The sequence below is a fragment of the Protobothrops mucrosquamatus genome, unplaced genomic scaffold, assembly GCF_001527695.2.
Source record: "Protobothrops mucrosquamatus isolate PMUCROS unplaced genomic scaffold, P.Mucros_1.0 scaffold1978, whole genome shotgun sequence".
In the NCBI taxonomy this organism is placed as follows: domain Eukaryota; kingdom Metazoa; phylum Chordata; class Lepidosauria; order Squamata; family Viperidae; genus Protobothrops; species Protobothrops mucrosquamatus.
Window position 1 is genome coordinate 77,962 of NW_015388094.1, and position 16,281 is coordinate 94,242.

Here is a 16,281-nt window from a genome sequence, read left to right on the forward strand (position 1 = left end):
AAAACCGACATTTACTTTTCGTTGCAGCAAAACCTGCTCATAGCGAACAACTGATTTGTCTAATGACCACAGCATTGGATCAATAACAGTAAAGCTGGGGGATTCGCATGACTGTGGGACATTGCTATGTGTACATTTAAATTTTAAAATTCCTGCATTTGATTTATTTATTTTGCCGGAAGTTAATCCCTGCCCAGCGTGAGGGAAAAAAGAAAGGTTAAAACATACTTTCTCTCCTCCCGATTGCTATTCTCAGATGTCAATGCCCCAACGGTATTAAACTTTTTTAAAATCCTGCCCTGCCCTGTGGAACCAAGATGATCCTAATCACAATTGAGTTAGAGGTATCTGTATCCGGCATCGTGTGCTTGCAATATTTCTTTCGTGATTTGATTACAAAAAATTAAATTACCTTGGTTGGGAAATACCGACTAGTCTTGAACTGTTTCAGTGTGGATGACAGTATGACTGTAGAAAAGAATAAGATGACTGACCAGAAGAGGACATCTGGAACATAAGGCCCATGATCGAGACAGGCTTCTCCAATGAACATCCCTTTCCAGTTATTACATTCCTGGCAGAGAAAGCAAAGGCATTGTTTCTGTTTGCTAACTGAGGTATGCTGATGTGGGGGACTATAGCCCCTTTGTGACTTGTGGACTTCAACTCCCAGAACAAAGAGAGGTTCAGACCTGGTTGATATCACATTTCATACCAGCCAGTGACTGTAGTCGCATGAGGAATGTTACTGGAACCTTCAGTTTGTTAGCAATCATTATTTTACATTTTTGGTAGCAATGTTTTTGTTCATTTTGTTTTGCTAAGGCAGGTCTTAGAAGAAATTATCTAAGTTTTAATAACTAACTTAAGGCAGGAAAAGTTGGATAAAGTGCACATTTAAAAATCTCAAAACTGGATCAGTGTCAAGTAACTGGCTTGTAAAGACAACTTCTGTGATGGAAAACATCAGATTACTATATAAACATTTAAATAATTTCTGGTAGTTTTTACTAGATAGGTCTTTCTGTTGCCACAAGAGGGCGATAGACTCCACACAACCACATGATGATCAAACTTGTCTGCTGAAATATTGGAATGCTCACTCAAAAAGGTACACATTCCCAAGCTTTTCATGGTGCATTTCCTCTCCTTCTATGTGCAGAAACATTTTGACAGGTAGTCTTCAATGTATGACCACAATTGAGCCCAAAATTTCTGTTGTAAAGTGAGTTTCCCTCCATTTTATGACCTTACTTGCCACAGTTGTGAAATGAATCTTGCTTTCCCACTGGAGCTGATAGTAATCCAGTTGTTAAGCGAATCTGGCTTTCCCATTGACTTTGCTTGTCAGAAGATCACAAAAGGGGATCACATGATCTTGGGACATAGCAGCAGTCATAAATATGAACCAGTTGCCAGGAGTCTGAATTTTGAACACCTAACCATGGGGATGCTGCAAAATTCGTTAACTGTGAAAAACAATCCTAAGTCCTTTTTTTTCAGTACCATTGTAACTTTGAATGGTCACTAAATGAATTGTTATAACTCAGGACTACCTGTACAAACATATCCAGAATCAGATTTCCACATCAAGCCCTGCAACACATAGCATGCTCAGTGGTTCACTGTAAATGTTTTAAAAGACCATTTAAATGAGACCTGCCAGCAATCTGCACTCTAGTCTATGTGATTGCACTCTTTCCTGTGGCTGAACTGACAGATTAATGGGAAATTGCCTAGACCAGGGGTAGGCAACCTTGGCTCTTTTATGACTCGTGGACTTCAACTCCCAGAATTCCTGAGCCAGCATGGCTCAGCTTGGAAACCTCTCCCTTTCCCCTCAGCATGGCTGGCTCAAGAATTCTGGGAGTTGAAGTCCACGAGTCATAAAAGAGCCAAAGTTGTCTACCCCTGGCCTAGACAGTGGGCTGTGGCCCACTACTGGGCTGTGGCCTCCTGGCCAGAGGGCTGCAGAATAGGCTGGCCAGTGTTTACATGTGTGCGCGCATGCTCATCCCCACTCACGGTAGTGCCACTGCCGGTATGGAAATGGGGCGCTGTGCGGCGAAAATGGGGTGCCATGTGCTGAAAACGGGCACCACGCAGCAAAAACAGGGCGTCGCACGGCAAAAATGGGGCAGTGCTAGCGAGTGTCACGTAGGTGCTAGCATCACCCCATTTGCATCACGTGTGCTTGTGGCCCCGGTTGTGCGTGCGCGCACGCGCGTACCTAAAATGCTTCCCCCCCTTTCCCTCCGGTCCGCCAATTGAGAAAGGTTGGAGACCTCCGGCCTAGACTAGGTTTTCCCCTCTTAAACAGGGAAGGGAGTGGAGGAGAGAACATTTGGAAAGTGAAGTTTTTTGCAAAAAAAAAAGTTAGGATTAAATCAGAGAATTATGCACATCAGAAGACAGTCAGACTAGTCTTGTCTTTCAAGACATATATTTTTAGGAATCCAAATCATTCAGAAGTTAGAATGATCCTTAAATCAATTTTAGCTATTTAGCTATAGATCATAATTCATCATAAGAGATGTATTGAAAAGAATATTTAAGAAAATTCTGTACATAGCCTGTTTTTATCCCTGTGGAGTGATACTACTTATGCTGGGGCTCCTTTCATTTCATTTTTTGCTTTTCTAAGGATATTTGCATACATTTTACAACTCTCCTCTTAGTAAGATTCTCAGGCCACTCAGATTAATGCTATTCTTACTATTTACTGTCTAGCCAGAATAACAAGCACCATCTATTTTGTCTGACTTCTCTTTGTTTATTTATTTCAAAAAGAAAACATAATAAGCATTACAAAAGCTATATCCAAAAACAAAAATTAACTGCAAATGAAAAGCCTAGATGAAACTCAGAATAGGTCCCACGGTCAGTCATCTGGGACCCAAAATCTGGTGGAATGGAACCGCTTTAACGTTTAGAGAATTGCAACAAGGTGGGGCCTCCACAAATGCTTGGGAAGATTAGTCCAAAAAATAGGGGCTACTAAACAGAAAGCAGGGTCAGTTTATCTTCTACTTTCTTCCCTTCCTGCTTGCTTTTGTTTTTATTCTTGTGCTATCTGTCTTATCAGGTTTCCTGGTTATCAACCATAATAAAAAAACATCATATTGATTTGCATTCATCATGCTGGTAAAAAAGAGTTTGTGTTTGTGACTACCCTACTGCCTTATGGCCTACTGAAAATGCTATATGGATGGCAAGGGATTTTTCTAAACAGAATGAAATGAGGAGCCAAGGGCAAATGTCAAAAGGCCCTCCCCCCCCCCCAGTTTAAAAATTAGATGGAAGTAAATTCTCTTTTGAGATCAGAATCTGCTTTTTCAGGGAGTCCAATGAAATACACAAAGCCTCATTTCCTAGAATAGATCACTATTATCTGTCTTCAGAACTGCTTGCATATCTGGTGCAAAGTGAAGGGGCCTTCTCCTCCTTCCCTTCATAGTGAACACTTTTTAAAAAATAGTCAAGACACACATCTTCTTTTCCAGGGTTTGATTTGTTAATTGATTTTAGCGTAAATTGCAATTCGTATTTTGAGACTTTTTATGCCTTTTATGTTTTATTTTTTGCCAATCGTCTTGAATACTCAGTTGAATAGCAAGGGGAGAGAGAGAGAGAGAGAGAGAGAGAGAGAGAGAGAGAGAGAGAGAGAGAGAGAGAGAGAGAGAGAGAGAGAGAGAGAGATTAAATGAATGAATGAATGAATGAATGAATGAATGAATGAATGAATGAACGAACGAACGAACGAACAAGTAGTTTGCAGTCTGGGGAGAACATCCTGCCATTAGCCTTTGTATGCGACCCAGATGGGTTCTATATGTACACCTTGAATGCATTCACGATATGATTTGGTGGCGCACTTACAGTCACAGTAAGATTTGCCCAAGGTATTGCAGATGAGGACACGTTTTTTGACTGCCAATATTGTAAGGTAGTATTGCTTGGGTTATCTGGTTCTACACAGCTGCATCTGAAAAACAAATCGATGGCTGATGTTATCTCAATTAGAAATGAATAATTTAATTCACCATTACTTTCTAAATTGTCTGGGGCAATCACATATAAATTAAAGTTGATTAAACAGCCCTTAATGATACCAGACATAATTTTCCAGTCCAGCAATGCAGCAATGGGATTGAATTGCTCCTGTATTGACTCTCCCCCTCTTCTCTTAAATGTTACATAGGGTGCTTGTTTTCATAGTATATGTCAACGCTGCTAACACTGGATGTTCTTGCTCTGACAACTGATGAAAATGCAGCCATTTTCTCTTCTCCTTTAACATGCTTTTCTTTACTTTTAGAATTCAGGTGCAGCAGGGTGGTGGTGGTTGGGATGTAAGCTCAGTAAACCATAATAATAACACTGCCGTGGGAACTCAAGGACGAGCTTATAACGTTTTGGTAGGCTGAGGAGCTGAGGAGAAAGCCCGTGCTTGAAGCTAATTGGGGAATGTGTTTTATGACAGTTTATTGGGGGTGGGAATTATACTTTGTTACTTTGTTACTTTGTATCGGGGGAAGGGAATTTAGTTTTTGGATTCAACTATGTAGTCCCGATACTTTGTTTCCTGAATAAATGTTCTTTAAGGAAGAATTTTGCCTCAGAGTTCTTTTGATGGGTTTCATCTATCGGAACCATGACAGTATATTCCAAAGTGACATAGTGATTCATTTGTAAAAGCTCTCTATAAGATGAAATCTCTGCCTCAGCCCATTTTTTTTATTATTTATCCTTTATTTATCCTTCTTATTATCTTTCTTACTCCCCCCTTTATTGGTATTATTATGATGATGATTATCATTATTCTGTTGCTTTGCATGTACACTGAGAGCTTCTACACCAGAGACAAATTTCTTGTGTGCCTAATCACACTTGGCCAAATAAAGTATTCAATTCAATTCAATTTTCAGTCATTGTTCCACTTTGAAGGGAGATGATGAATCTCCAAAACTTTTGTTTCTACTAGGTTCTCAAAAGAACAAAATTTTATTCTGTTCAAAAATAAACTTCAATACAGTCTAAATTGAGGAGGACTGCAGCATTGAAAAGGTTCTCCAAAAAACAGGAGAGAATATATAACTCTGTTGTGAATAATTTTTGTACAGTCCTCATTCACACATTTTAAAAAGTGCACAAATACATATGCTTTCTTCAGTCACTAACAGTTCTCTGCATTGAGAATTGGAATTCCTAGCTTAGTATGGTTGAAATCTTTTATATCATTACAATAATTACATTACAATTATTCAGTTTGAATTGTTCTCAAGAAAAGGATGCAAAGGAATAATAGCTGAAAAATATTCTGTTCTTATACCTTTTTTATAAATTTCCCATGGTAAAATTAATTGGTTGTTGGATTTGGTAATAATTTATTCTGCTTCAGTAGGGCTTCTTTATGTTACAGAAGCCTGGAAGCTTTGAAAGATCTATTTACAGATTTATGAATCAGCTGGTAAGACTCCAATTAGTACAAACATAAACTCATAACAATAAGACATAAGTTCTAAGATGCTGGCACCTGGATCGGCTGTGGCTGCGTTGGCTCTCGAAGGTGAAAAGTTTTAGGAGGGATATTAAGGGATATGGGCCCCATGATCGGAAAGGTTTTAATGTGTTTGAGCAATGTGGTGAAACTAAGGTAACATACAACCGACAATTTTTGCTGGCATGGCGAGTTTCTAGCTGTTTCGGAACTGTTGGTGAGACCGTTAAAAGTCGTTGGTGCTGTTTGAAATTGTTCTGCCGGCAGCAAGATCTGAATGCTGGCCCAGCGATGGATTCTATTGCAAATTAGGGCTGTTTCCAAAGGAAACGGTCGTAAGTGTGAAAAACGGTTGTATGTCAACATTACAAGTTGCTCACCAGCCCTAAAACTTGGATCCTCTTGTGTTAAGCCATAATTCATTTTAGATAAAAGAGAACATTAATCCAGCCCTATGCTGTTTCTTCTGGCTTTCAGCAGATTATCTCAAGCAGAGAAATCTTTCTATCAGAATATTAATCTTTATTTTATTTTTTAATACCAATTGGGGATTGAACCTGGGCATAAAAAGCCTCTGCTACTAAGCTTGATGGGGTTGCTAATATCAATTTTCATGATTGTCATTCGGGGATTTGTGGCAAAACTAAATGAAAAGATTAGGGATAAACAGGAAAAAGGGATTATAAAATAAGGGATTGGGCTGGGGGGAAAAAAGACCATACAGTGGGGTAATTCTATTTGCAACTTAAAGCTCCGTCGAAGTTTTTATCATGTTTCAGGAACAAAACAGAGATTTTACTTTTGCCATTTAATTTGGAATGTTATGCAACTACACTGTGGAAAATAAAAATAATTCTCCCCCTGCTATGGGAAACAAATAGTATTGAAAAAGAGATTTGGACCAGTTTTATCAAAATGTGTGGACATGCACGCATATTCTACCTTGTCATACTGCAATATACTTTTCCTATTTCCCAGCTGCTGTTAAAGTCACATGTCAAAAATGAATTATGAAGCTAAATGAAAGAACTACAGAAGATGCCATGTAGGTTATCCAAGTGTTTAAAAAGCAACTCCAAAGCAACTGTGGATCCAAGGAGGAAGATTATTCTATATAGTACATTGTCTCCCCCCCCCCCCCAAAAAAATGAAGAGACAAATGCTTCTCGGAAAGCAACCATCTAAAGCAGACAGTAAGCTTTTCTATCCCAAATACACACACACACATACATAGATATGCACACATACAAATGTTATCTTCAGATCTAGAAAGTATTTTTGTTGTCTTGGGCAGTTGAAATTAGAAATATGGGCAATTGATTAAGAGAGGTGCCCACCTGTTCAGGCTTTCCAAATACTCTGTTCCAAACAGAAGAAAGTATCTGTAGCTCATGCTGGAATTGTGGAGTCCTTGGTTGACTGCTTGCAGACGTTTCCTTACCAGACTAGGTAACATCATCAGTCTCCAAGCAACCAATCAAGTTCAGAGCGTATCAAAGACTCCATTCTATCCCCTCCTCTCCCAACCACCAGCATTCCACACCGACTGAGCAACCTCAGGAATACCTGTGCTGTTCTCAATTCTCCCCCCCCCCCCATACACAAAGAATGTCTGTGCATATGTGCACTTGCATATGTGAACATACACATTTTCTGACAAAAGCACCAGCACTTAGAAACTGAATTCTCTATTAGTGTACATGGGCAGGTGCTTAACTATATGTGTACATGTGTTAGCATATGGGTGTGCATCTGTTTATATGTTTGTATATGTATGTGCATGATGTACGGTGTTCTTCTAACTCAGACTGTTTTTGTTGTTTTTCTATTGTTTTATTTAGAGTAAAAAGTTTAAATATGTGCTGCTGTCCATAAGATTTCAGTACCACATTGCTGCTATCCAGGGAAAATGCTTACAGTTGGCCTCTGTCTCGTTCTCTTAGAATAAATTAGCTTTTATCCGTTTTACAGCAGACACTTGAAGGAAACATTGTCTACATCAACGTTTACACGTAGGCTTGAAAAGGAACTACCATGAAGAAGGAAGGAAGGAAGGAAGGAAGGAAGGAAGGAAGGAAGGAAGGAAGGAAGGAAGGAAGGAAGGAAGGAAAACATTCTCTTAGTTGTCATTTGACACCAGTTAACATCCCATAGTAAAGGCACATAGCTTTCAGGTTAAGATTGAGTGTAGGCATATTTTATTTTAATACAATCGTTAAGCAATGCTTCATGTCCCTTAATGACTGCAAAGTATAAGGATGTCCAGTGAGTGTATGAGGGGTTAGCGCAGCAGTTCTCAACCTATGGGTCACGACCCCATTTGGGGTCAATCGACCATTTCACTGGGGTCGGCAAGCAAGGCTGTCCGCCATTTTTTTTCCCTTTTCCGGCGGGTGCCTTACCTCCCTTGGGCTGGGCCAGCTGGTGGTCGGCCTGCTCCGTCTCTGCTGCTTGCCAGCTACGCCTCGGCCAGCGCAGGGGGCGGAACCACGCATGCATGGCGCTCCCGGGCAGGGAAAGTTCTCAGCTTACAACCGGTTGGGTAGTCCTCGACTTACGACTGGTTTAGTCCTCGACTTACGACCGGTTTAGTCCTCAACTTACGACCGGTTTAGTCCTCGACTTACGACCGGTTGGGGGTCACGGCATTAAAAAGGTTGAGAACCACTGGGTTAGCAGAAGCATGATAGATGTAGTCCAGATTCCTTCCACATCAGTGTGCCTGCTGACCATGTTCATGAGAGACGGTGCATTTGGCTTCATTAGGGAAGTGGCTACATATAGAAATAGTTGTGTGCTTATCTGAATCCTCTCTCCCATCAAGCACCATTGATCAAATTTCCCCATCTGGTATAAGAACATATTCAGGTCCCCTTTTCACTAATGTTTCAAAGGCATTTAGTCAAATGTGAGTAGAAGTCTCTTTCAGACTCAGTAACTAGTGCCTGAGAAGCTGAACTGGAGTCTACATTTAGAGAGCTGATGCTGTGAGGCCAACTCACAAGAACCTTTGCTAAATCCCCTCATTCATACTTAGTATTCAGAGATAGTTGAGGTTTACAGGTTTTTAAATATGACTTAACCCCATAATAAAACAAACAAACAAACAAACAGATAAGTAATAGCAGCATCCTTTAACTAAAAGAACCTAGCTTAGTTATTCATCAGAATGACATGAACTTGGCACCTTAAACAACTTTCACAGTGGGATATTATGCTCCCAATTCTTAAATGTATGCCATGGACAGATTGTCATATGCATACCGCCATGCCAAAGCTCTTTGAAATTATTCAGTATAATCTGTTAATAATCAAGGGACGTCTGGTAAAGAATTAGTTTTTCTTTTTTGTTAGAAAACATCAATTCATCCCTTTTGAAGTACAGAATAGAACTGCCAAAGTAAAAATGAAATTAGTGAATCAATTTTTTAATATTATCTAGAGAAAACTGAAGTAATGGCATATGGGGATGACCTTGGGAGATAGGAAGAAGTGCTACAGACCAGACAACTGGCACACAAAGATGCCTTAACACATAGAAGTGGGGATGGCATGGAAAATATTTCAGAATGGCCCCACGCTAGTAAAAGGAAAGAGGAGAAATGCATTCAGTCTTGCAAGATTCTGTTAATGTGACCTTACAATGAAAAATAGAGCTTGTACTCTTGGTTGTGCTTCTTTTCTGGACTACCTCACAGGAATAACACATAATTAAAAAATTGGCAGCATTTAAAAATAATTTCAAAAAGCTATCCTTTTTTTTTTTTTACAAAAAGAGATAAATATTCACATTTTATTTTGAAAGTTTTCCTTCATTTTTTCCCCACTTAGACAGACCCTATCAGCACTTACAGAACACACAGCAAAAAAAGGGGTGGGGCTTCTCAGCAAACGTGGATAACCAACAGTTCAATGCAAATACAAGCAACCATTGTTGTTCTTGAGGATTCCATTCCAGTATAAAACTATGGGATCATGAAATTGTGAATGACAAAACTTCAGTTGCCAGAAGGAAGCCCACAACCCTGCCAACTTTACTGCTGTGGCCATTGGACCCTAAAAAGAAAATGTGTGTGTGATTACTAAAATGCCACCTGCCCCTGTGGTAGGCGGTTATAACACTGCAGTCTAAAAACACTTTAATAAGAAAAGGGAAATGTAGCATATAAATTTCACTTATAGATTTATTTGTAGATAAGTATCTATAGTGATATCCATTATGAGGTAAATGCAAAGGTATCATTCAACATTCAAGGATGGCCTATTTTTATACTCAGTAATAAAGTATCACACAGAAATACACACAGACACAGACACAGATACACACAGACAAACACAAGACATTCTTGTACTAAGGACAGATTTTACACAACTATTCACACAAGCCAAAGGACTATTACAGAGGGATATAAACTCCATATATACCCTTTAATTCATTTTCCCACAAGAACCTCTTTATAAATATACCTATTTTCTATACATGTCCACTGAGAAATGAAAATTATTGATATTCATTGGATTGACTTTTAATAAGTACTCAGAAAATTGCAACTATATGGTTAGATATTCAGCTTTGGAAAATACATGATGCCTTTTTATTCATCAGCTACCCATCAATAAAGTGATATTTTGGCCAATTACAAAGTCCATATATAGTAGGTTTGGGGAAGTTGGAGGTTATTTGGAATGTGAGAGAGCTTTTAAATATGTATGGAGCTAAAGAAGTGGAATAAGACAAAATGAGCAGGTGTGCATATTTACTTTACTAGTGATATTGGCTAGCAAAAAAAAAAAAAAACAACCACCAGAGAATTTCATTTGTTATCCCTGACAAGTAAGAGACTGATATAGATTTAAAACTGAAGAGATCTTTCAGAATTTATTACTGTGCCAACTCATAAGCAGACTCATACATCATTTACAATTGCCCCGAAAATACCTATGTTGATTTCCTTAGAAATATCTGACCATATAATTAACTATTCTAGAAAGAATTTCTAAGAACCTATAGTATATGAAAAACAAAGGATTGCACAGCTTTCAGAACACTGAGGCAAACTTCACTACAAAATTGTGGATAAGCATATTAGCAAATTAACCACTGGATCCCGTCCATCATCTTGATGCTTCCTCACTAATCCCATTGTCATTGTCCACTTCTGCATCTTCTCTTTCACGAAAGTGGAATAGGTCAGGGATAGGCAACCTTGGCTCTTTTATGACTCGTGGACTTCAAATCCATGCTGGCTCAGGAATTCTGGGAGTTGAAGTCCACGAGTCATAAAAGAGCCAAGGTTGCCTACCCCTGGAATAGGCGATCTAGCCTCTACTTACTAGATGCTTTGAATTTCAGCTCCTATCAAGTTTATCCAGCATAGTCAATGTGAAGGAACTATGGGAGTTGTAGTTCAGTAATTTTCTGCCTCTGCTATGTTTTATGGCTCAGCTCCTTTCATCCCTTCATTCCTTCATTCCTTCAACCCAATTCAATGGGATTCTGACCGTAAGAACATTTTCATTCTCTACCAGTTGCATCTGAATGCAAGTTATTTTAAATGGTAGCACACGCGACCTTTCCCACCACAGATAATTACAATTACACCTTGATATGACACCAACATTTATAAGATACAATACAATAAGATACAATGATGGGCTGCAGCTGTGAAATTCTAGCATAAAACTAAACAGCCAGCCTTTCCTTGGCACCAAAGCCCAAGCAGTGTTATAGCTGAGGAAACAAGTATTCCAAAGCTGTAGAGAGGAAGATGACCTTGATAGAAATAGGTGAGCTCTGTTAACCAAGATGATAAGGGGAAAATCAAATATTAAGCCCACAAAATAGCTTTCACAAATGGTTCAAAAGACACCTCATTAATTCACAAGTGTATAAGAAAGGGAAGGCGATACAGCAGGGGTGTCAAACTGCTGGCCCGCAGGCCGGATGCGTCACGAGGAAACCGCGCCCACCCCATTGCCGGCAATAGGGGAAAAGCTCCGATACATCATGCAACGTCACGTGACGTCGCGAGTTTGACATGTCTGAGATACAGCATACTGTAATTAGACTTAAAAGGTCATATTATTACAGCCAATAATAGTATCTTTAGCCTTTCTAAGGAGTTCGTTTCTTAGCCTGGTCTACCTAGTCAGGCTGATAGAAACCATGACAAAGAAGGCCCCCTAGTGCATTCTCTTCACAATGCCCCTTTTTCTAGCGAGGGTGCTGAGGGCACCCTATCCTAAATATCTTAACGTATGTATTGGGGAAGGCCCTCTTTCAAGTATCAAGGGCCTCTGAAATGTTATTACTAAAATCTTAAAAATCCAACCAGTAGCATACATATAGGCAGCCAGGACAGATCCTATATAGGTATCTAAAAGTTATTCAGGCAGTACTTCACAACTTTCTACACTAACTGCAGTGTCCAGATTATTTTCAGAGAAAACCCATGCAAAGGACGCAACATAGTTTAACTACAAACTAGATTTTTAGCATTAAGACTAAGATAAAGACTAAGCTAGCATAAATTTAGTTCTACCAAATGAGCTGGTTAGATGTTCATTTAATTCAAGGATAACTAAGTAAAATTAATTTAGGGTTAGCTGAACATTTTAGTTGATTCAGAATGGTTTTGCTGAAGGGCTTATGTTGCAGAGTATCTGAGTTGCCGACAGTTTGTGGCTATCAAGAGGCAGCGTAGTAGCTCTTATCTGAAAAGGAGAATTTTGGCCTGCACACAGACATTTCTTTTTTTTAAAAAATAAAACCAGCTCTATCCTATCTATTAGTTACTGCTTTAAAGCTTACATTCATGAAATAAATTTTCTTTTGGAAAACATCAGTTTACCCTTCTTTGAATTTGTAATGATTTTTTTATTTATATGAACTGGAGAAACAGTACAGAAACAGTATATAATGCAACTTCAAAATTAATAGGTATGATAATAACAGAAGGGGAGATAATGAGTCCATATCACAGGAAGCCTTCTTCTATACCCCATTTATTTAAAATGTAATTAAAATATTGACAAACAACAGATACCAATGTGATCTTGGTGATCTTGACAAGGTTCATAGCAAATTTCTCTTCCTACTGGGCATCTCCTTCTAAGTCTCATAGTAGGAACTCTCCCTTTGGCAATTAACATCAGTAATGATTAATGAAGAAAATCTTACTTACGAGTATTGTGTAAGGAGTTCCAAGTTATTATGCATGTTGATTGGATATGTTTCTCTGAGATGGTAGAGCTTTTCTAAGGCCTCATAAATGAAAATGATGCAGATAAGAGATGCAAAGGCTTCTTCCGTAAACCGAGTTATGTAGCACACCAAAGAACTTGCATCCGTCGCCACGAGAATGAGACACAGGATTGCAGTCCATAAACCAATGCTCGCTCTCAAAGAAAGATAAGACAGTTCGTATTCCCTATTAATAGATTTAAAAAAATATTACTGCTGTGGTCAAATGAGAAGACATATATTTAGGAATTCCATGTGGTCTCTAGACAATCAATTATTCTTCAAAATAGCTTTTTTGGAAAGCATAGCAAAGGCTACAACTACTTGTTGTCATTTGCCAATGCTAAACCATAAAACGTATTTCAGTAATAAGGCTGATTTTACTGGCTTATAGTTGTGGTATGGCCTTGAAGGAAATTCCTAGATTTGCTTGCAAATCTCAAAAATAAAAAGGCTTCCATTCTGCTCTTGAAGAGTCCAGGATTGTATTACTGGATTTTATTCTCTTGTTCATAATAGGAGGGGCAATAAGTACATGAATCAATAAATATATAAATACAATGCTATTTTATGTTATGATTCAAGGACTTGTACTTCACACATTCACCTCACCCAGGAGAAGCACTTGGAATCCATTTTAAAGAAAAATGATATCCAAATATACAAAATAAAACAAATGCTTAATTAGGCACAATCCCAAATGATCAAGAATTTGGGCATAAAATATCAAGATAGGCAAATAACTCTAGGGCCACTCTAAATTGGCCAGGGAATATAACATTTTAAGGATGCTGCCATCTTGTTCTTTTCCTTGTCTATCTGATCTGCAGTACTTTGGCCTTAAATTAACCACTCTTAATGCTATTTTGTAGATAGCAATAGCACTTATATGCTGCTTCACAGTGCTTTACAACCCTCTCTAAGTGGTTTACAGAATCAGCATACTGTCCCCAACAATCTGGGTCCTCATTTTACTGACCTCGGAAGGAGGGAAGGCTGAGTCAACCTTGAGCCTGTCAGGATCGAACTGCAGGCAGCTGGCAGTCAGTAGAAGTAGCCTGCAGTACTGCATTCTCACTACTGCACCACCGTGACTCATAGAAGCTCAAAGACACTCAGGAATTTTTTAGATGGTACTTAAAAATAGTTCCCATCATCCCTAATCACTCAAGCTATGGGCAAGGCACATGGCTCTACTCCAGTGCTAATACCAATCCAATAGTAGTCTTTTAGAAATGAGATTAAAGATATCAAAAGATTTAGCACAACTTTTTGAGTTTTTCCAAGAGGCTCGTTCAAGGAAAGGCAGAAATGATGAAACTCGAAAAGGAGGAACACAGAGTACTTACTTGCAAAACTTGAATAATATCTTTTCAAACACCAAAACTGGTCCTGTGCTACCTAATATGGTCAGAGGTTGCCCACCAAACAATGAGTAGGCTATTCCAGTCATCGATGCACCAAACAAAGATTCTATTGCACTCTGTGTATTTAAAAAAAAAAAAAAAGCAGAATTGAAAAGTTAGAGCTGTGACTTGGGAACCGATCCTTAGAAAACGCAACCCAGAACATTTTATTTATTGGGATAGGGATAGGGACAAATAGATATGGTAAGACTGCAAATCCAATTGCAACACATACTATACGACCGTCTGTTGCTTCTCCCAGCAAGCCGCCAAATGTGATAACAGGAGACATACAAGCACAATAGAGAAATAGAAAAGATGCTAGACACTGCAGGCTGAATGCATCAGTGAAGTCACTCAAAAGGAATGGCACTTTCCTCTTGATATCTAAAACCAAGCCCCCAAAGAGCCTAAAGAGAATGAAAAAGAAAGAATGTCACCAAAATGTGATAATGGGGTTGTTGTTGTCGTTTGATTTAAGCAGAAACATATACTTGCACAAATTCAACATAATGTGCTATTTGCATTCACTTTTAAAATGAGGTATGAAATAGACAAGAACTCTCCAGCTCACCATCTTCCTGTTTTTAGCCTGAAGCCTTAACCCAGTGGTGGCGAACCTATGGCACGGGTGCCAGAGGTGGCACTCGGAGCCCTCTCTGTGGGCACACGTTCTGTTGCCCCAGCCTTGCCTCCCCCCGTGACTCCCTCCTCTCCAGCAGCCCCCCTGAAGGAGAGTTGCCCTCGAGCGTGGCCCACACAGAGCAACGTAGCCAAGTACATGGCAGCCAGGCAGCGTAGACAAGACTCTGCCCTCACACCCCATCATGCAGTTGATGCTGCAGGGCGCGGGCAGAAGGTGTGACCACCATAGCGCTGCTGGGCTGCCTGGGCGATCTGCGGCGGGCCCTTGAGGCGGTGAGTGGTCCTGTGGGCAGGTGGGGCGGGGGATGGGGGGGCAGAGCGGGGCAGGCAGGGAGGTGGAGTGGGGGCGGGGCCAGTTTTTGGGCACTTGGTCTCTAAAAGGTTCGCCATCACTGCCTTAACCAGTAGTACATCAAACTGGTTCTCTAACATCAGTATTAGGTATTGAAATATCTTTGATGGCAACAGGTCACTGCCTCTGAGATATTAAAGAAAGCAGAACTATGGCCCTGAAGGCCCATCTATTCCGTGCGGCCGGCCTGGCGTAGTTTGATTATGTTTTAGTGGGGGTTTTTGTATGGGTGTGTTTTTAGAACAGGCCCGTTATTTAATTTGATTTTAGAACTGCCTATCTTTATCATGGTTTTTATTATCGCCTGTTCACCGCCCTGAGTCCCGTAAGGGAGATAGGGCGGTATATAAATTCAATAAATAAATAAATAAATAAATTTTGGCAGCAATCCTGACAAGAGGACTGCCTGTTCATTTACAAATATAGCCATCCATGGCATGGAGAGATCTTCAAAGTTGCAACCGGGCCACACAAGAGAATACAGTGAACTGATCCTTCAAGTAGGATGTTTAATGGCTTTGCTTGAGAGAAAGCCAAAATGGTCACCTAACCAGATTTTCAGTATTAATTGAGATGAACACTTTTGTATGGATTCCAAATCATTGGAACTTCAGTTATAGCAATATTATATAATGCCTTAACTATCCCTGTTCCTAGATATACTTCCTAGTAAGCATTGACAGGAAAACAGCTATGGTCTGAATTTTTCTTAATTTGTTAAAAAATGTATGCACATACTGAATTTCTGTATTTTAGCAACTGAACAAAGCTCGGACAATTATAATAACTTTCCAAAGTAAAAAGATCAGTATTTTTAAAATTTTGTACTGTTTTGTTTTCCTTAACAACAAATACTTTTGAAGACAGCTATAGTATAATCTACCCAACAATATTTGAAACAATGCAAGTAGAATTATACATTTAATACAGAAATTTAAATTCTCTCCTTCATTAAATGGAGTGGAGCTCTCCATACAAAATACCTGCAACTGCACTTTACAAAAAAATATGGAATTGGAATTTGCCATTTAAAGCATAGAGACTGTCCCGATTCCATTCATTGCATGACTATTTTTAATGTGTTCAATGATATGCATCCCAATTCAGTAATTATTTGCAAGGCATAAATATATAT

General features: G+C 39.3%; 1 protein-coding gene across 1 annotated transcript in view; it reads right to left on the reverse strand.

Moving 5' to 3' along the window:
- The window catches only part of SLC4A10 (solute carrier family 4 member 10), a 55,242-nt gene that overhangs the window by 22,093 nt on the left and 16,868 nt on the right, over positions 1 to 16,281 (reverse strand). The window contains exons 7-11 of the mRNA XM_029285637.1: positions 14,385 to 14,559; positions 14,093 to 14,226; positions 12,685 to 12,930; positions 3,880 to 3,985; positions 413 to 574 (exon numbers count right to left, since the gene is read on the reverse strand). Of these exons, the coding sequence (XP_029141470.1) occupies positions 413 to 574; positions 3,880 to 3,985; positions 12,685 to 12,930; positions 14,093 to 14,226; positions 14,385 to 14,559 (823 nt within the window). The remainder of the gene's footprint in view (positions 1 to 412; positions 575 to 3,879; positions 3,986 to 12,684; positions 12,931 to 14,092; positions 14,227 to 14,384; positions 14,560 to 16,281) is intronic.